The sequence below is a fragment of the Mastomys coucha genome, unplaced genomic scaffold, assembly GCF_008632895.1.
Source record: "Mastomys coucha isolate ucsf_1 unplaced genomic scaffold, UCSF_Mcou_1 pScaffold3, whole genome shotgun sequence".
NCBI classification, from domain to species: Eukaryota; Metazoa; Chordata; class Mammalia; order Rodentia; family Muridae; genus Mastomys; species Mastomys coucha.
The window spans coordinates 11,827,587-11,835,715 of NW_022196909.1; the positions used below are offsets into that span (position 1 = coordinate 11,827,587).

Here is an 8,129-nt window from a genome sequence, read left to right on the forward strand (position 1 = left end):
CAGGCTTTGGGGAGCCGAGATCAAAAGACCCCACCTACGCACTTAGTGCTGAAGCCGAAAGCAGACAAAAAAAAAGCTCAAGAAAGGCCAAATGGGTACCAACCGAAACCTGGGGTGGGGGCTGGAGTAAGGACGGACCTGTGCCCACCCATCATGCACCCATCACGCGTGGTCACGACTCCTGTGGAACCCTGGGGGGGCGGGGAGTCAAGATGTCCCACAACTCTCTCACCAACTTTGCTTCCTGCCAGAGCTCCCAGGCTAAGCCCCACCCCCGTGACTCCTGGGACCTCTGAGTGGTCTCTCAAGGCACATTTACTCCCTCCAACCTCAAACTGCCCCAGCATACATCATCCAGGATCTCAGCACCCAAGGGCTAAGGAGCCTCCAAGTTGAGCAGCTCCAGGGGCTCGGCAAGATGCAGTGCGGCCCGGAATCTGGTTGAACTGTTTCCAACACACCCCTACCTCTCACGCCCACAACCAGGGAACCGCCCACAACCAGGGAACCGGGAGCAGGCAGGAGCATGGGGGAACTGGGCAGGCAGCTGATTCAAGGAGGAGGCCAAAGGATGGATAATAATCTGACCTGTGACCTCACACCTGAGGAAACCTGAAGCTTGCTTAACCAGAAGCTATCTGGGGACCTTCGGCCCCACCAGGAACGGCTACTCTGCCTACCTTTGTGGGCCTCGGTCTCAGTGGGGTGAAAAGTATTATGGGGCGGGGTGCAGCGTTTTAGAGAGGGACAAACCTCTGGACCCCGTGAGGCCTGCCGGCAGTTCCACACCTTCTGCTTTCTTCCTAAAAACATATCTACTACATCAGATACAAAGCCAGAAGACCCAGGGACACACAGAGCACACAGCCCCACCGCACCCACACCCCCCAGCGGGGCAGGGTGAAAGATGGGATGCTTCTTCCGCTATACCACCCCCTTCCCACCCCAGAAAGCCTAAAAATCCTTCACAGCTACCCGGGGATGTTCTGGAAATCCAGCTAGGGCAGAGGAAGAATCAGACTGCACCCTAGCGAGAGCAGGGTGGAGTTTCAAGTAACTCCAGCTGGAGGAGGAGGAGGAGGGAGGAGGGAGAGGAGGAGGGATGGCTGCTTCTAGAATGCAGAGGGCTGAGATGTGACTGAGCCAGGGACCAGAGAGGATGGGCTGCAGAGGCCTGAGGAAGCGTGGGGGAGGGAGGAGGAAGAGGAATGGGGGGTCAGGTGACAGTCACCCGGAGAGTCGGAACTGTGTCGTGGAATGAGAAGCACTTTATGGAGCTTAGTGGCATTTCCGTATCTCTCCCAGGAGATGACGAGGAGGAAGGTGGCCATTCCAGGGTGTCAGAAAGGAATGGGAAGGAGGAGGCTCTTCCCTAAAGTCCAAGCGAGACTCAGTGGATGTGACCAGCCAGTGCCCCTGAGAGGCTCGGGGAGAGCCTTCCACCACACAGGGGTCTGTCCTCACTCTCCCTAGCCATCAGGGTGGCCCACAGATGTTCTCCTTCTCTCTCTCTCTCTCTCTCTCTCTCTCTCTCTCTCTCTCTCTCTCTCTCTCTCTCTCCACACACACACACAGACACACACAGACACACACACACACACATGTACACATGCGTACCAACGGATATCAGAGGCCCGGGTCCAGGTAAGACATTCTTCATCAAATATATTTCCTTTGAGAGGGGGAAGTGGGGAACAGTATACCTATAAAACCCCAAAGGGCATCTGGATAAAAGCCCCTCCCGCTGGACCTGGAGATCTGAGAGCGTGCTGAGGTGTGGCTTCAGGGTCTAGCTGCCCAGCGTGGTTCCCTCTGACACACTGTTCTCTCTTCATATATGCTGTTAGGGCTTTAAATTGCGTATGGGGCGCTGTTCTTTCAGGGCCATCTTGGGGACCCCTGAGGCAGAGGAAAGTCACAGCTGAAAGGACTAAGGTTTTGGGGCCTCTCCTCCAGGACTATCTATGGCCACAGGAAATCACAGCTTCCCATGGCTTCCTCACGAGCTCAGGGACACGGCTTTCTATTGGTCTGGGCAAGAGGGGACCATTTCCTAGAGGGTCATGGAGGAAGTGGACAGATGTGCTGCTTTCTGGTCCTCTGCTTCTTAGGACAAGGGGGACTCTTGCCAGGGAATGGAGGGCGCAGCTGCAAGCTCTCATAGCAGGCTGCACCAAAGCTCAGCTGTATGATGACAGTCCCCATTCGCCAAGAAAGCAGCCCAGAGCCCCAGGAGGCAACAGGTGCAGACCGGGTTAACCTGAGGCCTGGTATCAAAGGGCCTGCTCTCCTCCACCTCATGGTCTCTGCTTGTTCTGCTGGGCTATCTCTGGTTACTCAGGATTAAGTTAGGAGATAATCTATCAGATGTGTCCAAACTTTTGACATTGTAACAGAGCATTGTCACCTATAAAGTCTACACTCAAGAACTCCTCAATCCAATTATCAAAAAACAAAAAAACAAAAAAACAAAACAAAACAAAAAAAAACAGTAACAAAAAGCCCCACGTTTTAAGTAAGTTTACCGCTTTGTGTTGGGCCACATAGATAGCTAGCTATCCTTAACCACGTGCAGCCCAAGGGCCATGGTTGGACACATCTGGGACTAGCTCTTTGGATGTCAGCAGAAGGGTAAGCCTGTTAAGTGTGCAGGTCCCGCCTCATCACCACAAGACCGTGACGGGGCTTTCATATCAAATCGGCCTGATTTGGGGAGGATGCTCCGCTTCCAGCTTCCTGCCCTCCCTCTCTGTGGCCTCAGAAGAGGAAGGAAGAAAGGCAGGAGCGGGTAGGGTTGTTTGGTCAGAGCAGGAATTCCAGGTGCTGGGCTAAAGGGCAGGATCAGGGACATCTATCTGATCCCATTGATTTTGGTCTGTTAGTGCGTCCACATGTGTGAAAGTGGGCATCTGAAAATCAAGAACATAGGGACCTTTGGGTGACTCACATCACACACACACACACCTCCCTCTCTCTCTCTCTCACACACACACACACACACACATCTCTCTCTCACACACACACACACACATCTCTCTCTCTCTCTCACACATACACACACACCTCTTTCTCTGTCTCTCTCTCACACACACACACACTTCACATCACACACCTCTCTCTCTCACACACACACACACACACATCTCACTTCACACACACACACACACACACACACACCTCTCTCTCTCTCTCTTCTTCTCTCTCTCTCCCTCTCTCTCTCTCTCTCACACACACACACAGACAGACAGTCACACAAGCCACACTCTCCGGTCCTCCCCACTGGAGCCAGGGTCCTCTGCACTGACTTCCGGATCCATTTGCTAAGTTGCCTGCTGTTGTCCAGGTCTCTTCTGGCCTGTCTTTCTGTGGCCGTCGGCACCCTGGCCTTGCCGAGGCCATCGAGGGCCATCTACCAGATGTAGCCTCCGTCATCCGCCTCACCCGCCTCACCCTCCTCCTCCTCGGCCTCCTCGCCTGCCTCTTCTGTCTCCTTCTCCTCCTCATCCTCCCAGCCAACGCCGCTTCCAAAGTCCCCTGAGAAGCCCACGATGTCATCTGTGGAGAAAGCAAGGGAAAGACCGTAAGGAACCTCCACACTGGGCCTATTCTCTCAGCCTGGAGTCTTGCCCACATCACCCTGAGAACTAGCCACATGCTCCTTACCACAGTCAGGGGTCCCGTGCATACGTGTGCCGGTCAGCTCCAGGCCCAGCTGGTCCACACACCAGCAGTCACCTCTGCTCTGGTCACACTGCATCTTCCGGTAGTAGCCATCTTCATCACAGCTCGGGATGAAGATACCTGAGGGTTAGAGCAAGAGCCCAGAGGGCGGGCTCTGGAGTCATGTGCGAGCAGGGGCCTAGATGGCCTGAGAACCTGGCCAGCCTGCTACTGACACCCACCCCCTAAGAAACCAGACACTCAGGGCTACTGACCGGAAGCACAGAGCCCCCTTCCCCAATGTCCCTGTATCACGTGCTCAGGCTCCTTCTAGAATGCTATCAAGTGCTGCTGGGTTTCATGGCCTTCATCTTGTAGGACAGTCAGGCCCCCCATGCTAGAAAGCTTGATCCCACTCTTGGTTTTTGTCTCCAGCTAGGAATGTGGAGTTTCTCTTCCTTCTTTGGGGCTCACTCATTTCTCTCAGGTCCCCAGACTGTCCACAGAGCATCTTTTAAGATGTTTTAGTCCAGGGGATGGGGGAAGAGAGATAAGAGCCACAGAGGCAACCAGGGTGGCATTAGGTACGCTAGAGTGAGGCGCCTAAGGCCCGGGGCCCTGCTTGGGGGAGTGGATGATAGTGCATGACTAGGCCTAGTCAGTACAGCCCTACGGGGGCTTTGGGGGCTGGATGCTCACTCAGTGTGCTGGTCTTGTGAGCCCAGTCATGTGACTCTCCAGGAGCCACAAAGCCCACCTCTCAGGATTGCTATACCCTCAATGTTACCCTGCAGCTGCCTGGGTCCTTTCCTACTGGGTTTTGTTTTTGTTTTTTGTTTTGTTTTGTTTGGAGACCTCAAGGTTTGCCTGGCTTATTATCCTCCCTCAAGACCCACCCTCCCCCTGTTACAAGGCTAGTGTCCCAGAAAGATCTCTACTGGCCTCTCGGGAGCCTTATGCCCACCTCCATTCTCCCTGAGCCCCTACGCGGCAGTCTGAGGTGGGAATTCTCTTCCCGACTCTGCATGCTGAATGTTCCCATGGCTAGGCTATCCAAAGGCTTTGCACAGCCTTTACATGAACCTTGTCTGCCTTGCCCATCAGTGCTGACCTAGGCTGGGCTGGGCCTCTCACCTCTCCAGGGTGTTCATTTAGAATGTGAATGCCCCATGGAAGGGGATCCCATTCCAGCCTCAGACACACACCTATTGCAGAGAATTGAAGTAGAGGACTCTCCAGCCCTGACCTGCATAGCCCAAAGTGTTTAAGCAAACTCCCTGAGGGGCAGCAGAGAAGACTCTTGCCTATCAAGCCAATGAAACAATGAAGGTGTTTACTGCACCATCCTAGGTCAGGGGCCTCTCCTAGGTTCATCATGTGACATAAAGCAAGGCAGTAGAAACCTCTGGTCCTCCAGGAAGCTTAAAGCAGCATCCCTGGCCCCCTCCTCTGCACCTCTCCTTACCTGGCTTCTTCTTGGCGGCCTCCTGAATCTGTATGCGCTCCAGCTCTGCCAGGCAGGGGGGCTCTGTAGAGAGAAGCGGCCTTAGGGTCGACCCATGGTGCCAAAAGCACACTGAGTCCCGTCCCCCCCCTCCAACTTAGAACCTTTTGGTGCAAACTAAAACACCAGGTCTCTCACATCAGGGCCACACCAGGGTGGTGGCAGCATGTACCTGTCCTACTAAGATCCTCAAACCAATGTAAGGCTCTATTGGATGGAAACACCCAGCGTCCAGTTAAGGGAGGCCATTGCCACTTAAGACAGGCTAAGGATCCCAAGAATCCCAGGGTTCTCTGGGGACGTTGGCTCCCATAGGATGAGCTAAAGAAGTTCAAAAGGGAGCTGGGGGCATGGTGGTGCCTACTTTTAACCACTGCATTCTGGAGGCAGAGGCAGGTGGATAGCTGTGAGTTTAAGGCTAGCATGGCCTACATAGAAAGTTCCAGGAAATCCACAGTCAGAGAATGAGTACTTGTCTCAAAACAAAATAAAACAAACAAACAAACCCACATAAAGACAACAATAAAAAATTCAAGGGGCTGGAGAGATGGCTCAGTGGTTAAGAGCACTGACTGCTCTTCCGAAGGTCCTGAGTTCAAATCCCAGCAACCACATGGTGGCTCACAACCATCCATAATAAGATCTGACACCCTCTTCTGGTGTGTCTGAAGACAGCTACAGTGAACGTTGATATAATAATAAATAAAATCTTTGGGCCGGAGCAGGCAGAGCTGACCAGAGTGAGCAGAAGTCCTGAATTCAATTCCCAGCAACCACATGATGGCTCACAACCATCTGTACAGCTACAGTGTACTTATATAAAATAAATAAATAAATATTTTTTTAAAAAAATTCAAAAGAGGCAAGAGGGATAGGTAAACACCACAGGCCAAGAAACCGTAGATCATACGACTACAAGATATTAGATTTAACCCCTGGGGCCTGAACATGACACTGGTGTCCTGTCTCTACTGTCTGGGACCTTGGGGAGACCATGGCCTTCCAAACCCGAGGTCTGCCTAGAAATAGAACAGGGCAGCTCAAGCCTTCTGCATTTGCGGAAGTGGGATGGACATCAGCAGCCTGGGGAGTGGACAGGCTGAGGCGGCACAGGCAGCAGACAGAAAGGCGTCACTAAGGGAGGCATGATTCCCATGGTGCTCTGTGTCCAGATTTCCTCACTTTGCGCTCAACCAGCCTCTGAGTTAGAAATTGTTATCTCGGGCTGGTGAGATGGCTCAGTGGGTAAGAGCACCGACTGCTCTTGAGTTCAAATCCCAGCAAACACATGGTGGCTAACCATCCATAATGAAATCTGACACCCTCTTCTAGTGCGTCTGAAGATAGCTACAATGTACTTATTATAATAATTAATAAATTTATTAAAAAAAAGAAATTGTTATCTCGGTGGGCAGTGGTGGCACACGCCTTTAATCCCAGCACTTGGGAGGCAGAGGCAGGTGGATTTCTGAGTTCGAGGCCAGCCTGGTCTACAGAGTGAGTTCCAGGACAGCCAGGGCTATACAGAGAAACCTTGTCTCAAAAATCAAAAAAAAAAAAGAAAGAAAAGAAAGAAATTGTTATCTCCCAGAAAGTGAACTCACAAAGAGGTGGTCACTTATTTGAAACCCCAAATCAGCATATGGTGGACCCCCAGCCAAGGCTTGGCCTTTGGCTGCAGATACGTCTCACTTTGACCATGCAGTGGCTAGTGGAGGCCCCAGAGCTGCTGGCCAGGCAGCTCACTAGAGACCTCTGTTTCCCCATCATTTGCCCCTGGGCCTAGGTGATTTCTAAGCACAGAGCTCTAAGCACACAGCTAACAGATGCCAATCAACAGGGTGGTGGTATACTCTATAATCTCAGGACTCAGGGACAAACAAGGCCACAGGTCCAAGGCCAGCCTGGGATACAGAGGGAGTTCTAAGCCACCTTGGTCTAAATGCTACCCTGTCTCCAAAAGATGAAAAGAGACACAATAAAAGTAAGACTGGGGAGGGAGCTAGAGAGATGGCTCAGTGGTTAAGAGAGGTCCTGAGTTCAGTTCCCAGCAACCACATGGTGGCTCACAACCACCTGCAATGGGATCTGATGCCCTCTTCTGGTGTGTCTGAAGACAAAGACAGTGTACTCGTACACATAAAATAAATAAATCTTTTTGTTTTGTTTGGTTTTGGTTTTTTGAGACAAATCTTTAAAAAAAAAAATCTGGGTGTGGTTGGTGCATGCTTGTAATCCCAGTTTCAGCTACATGGTAAATTCCAAGACATCCTGGGCTGTATGAAATCCAGAAACAACAACAACAACAACAACAACAACAACATCTTCATGTGTGGGCTAATGCTAAGTTACATAATCAGTTGCTTGGGGTGAAGAAGATGTATCTATCAGAAACGGGGCCACTGAAAGACTAATGTGTCCTCATTCCCAAGACACTCCCCTGTAAAATCCCCTCTCAGATTCTCCAAGGGGCCCCCCAAAACATGACATACATAGTTGTACCTATGTGTGTTTATCATGTGTGTCTGTGTGTACATGTGTTTGTGTGTTTATGTATTTGTGAGGGGCAGGCATGTGCATAGCGTGTTGTACATGTGAAAGTCAGAGGACAACTTTGTGGAGAGGGTTCCCTCCTTCCACTTTTATGTAAGTCCTGGGGCTGAAACTCGGTTGTCAGGGCAAATGCTTTTACCCACGGAAGCAGCTCGCTAGCCCCCACATTGATTTTTCTTTTCTTTTTCTTTTTTTTTTATTTTTATTTGAAGGTATCCAAAGTGCACAAGCTTCGGGACCCACGAAATCCAGTCCACCCGGGAGCCTGCCCAGGGAGAGAGCTAAAGGTTGGCTGCCCTGGGCTCTCATCCTTTAGAGAAGCCCGGATGGATACAGCAAAGAGATGGGCTAGGGAGGCTCTGAGCCTGAGCATGTGAGCGAGAGGCAACCACAGCGACTCCCAAAGGGCCCC

At 51.7% G+C, this 8,129-nt stretch overlaps 1 protein-coding gene across 1 annotated transcript in view; it reads right to left on the reverse strand.

Annotated features, from left to right (window-relative positions):
• Positions 1-3,143: 3,143 nt before the first annotated feature.
• The window catches only part of Spock2 (SPARC (osteonectin), cwcv and kazal like domains proteoglycan 2), a 26,859-nt gene continuing 21,873 nt past the window's right edge, over positions 3,144-8,129 (reverse strand). The window contains exons 9-11 of the mRNA XM_031347890.1: positions 5,126-5,188; positions 3,664-3,801; positions 3,144-3,555 (exon numbers count right to left, since the gene is read on the reverse strand). Of these exons, the coding sequence (XP_031203750.1) occupies positions 3,410-3,555; positions 3,664-3,801; positions 5,126-5,188 (347 nt within the window). The 3' untranslated portion in view covers positions 3,144-3,409. The remainder of the gene's footprint in view (positions 3,556-3,663; positions 3,802-5,125; positions 5,189-8,129) is intronic.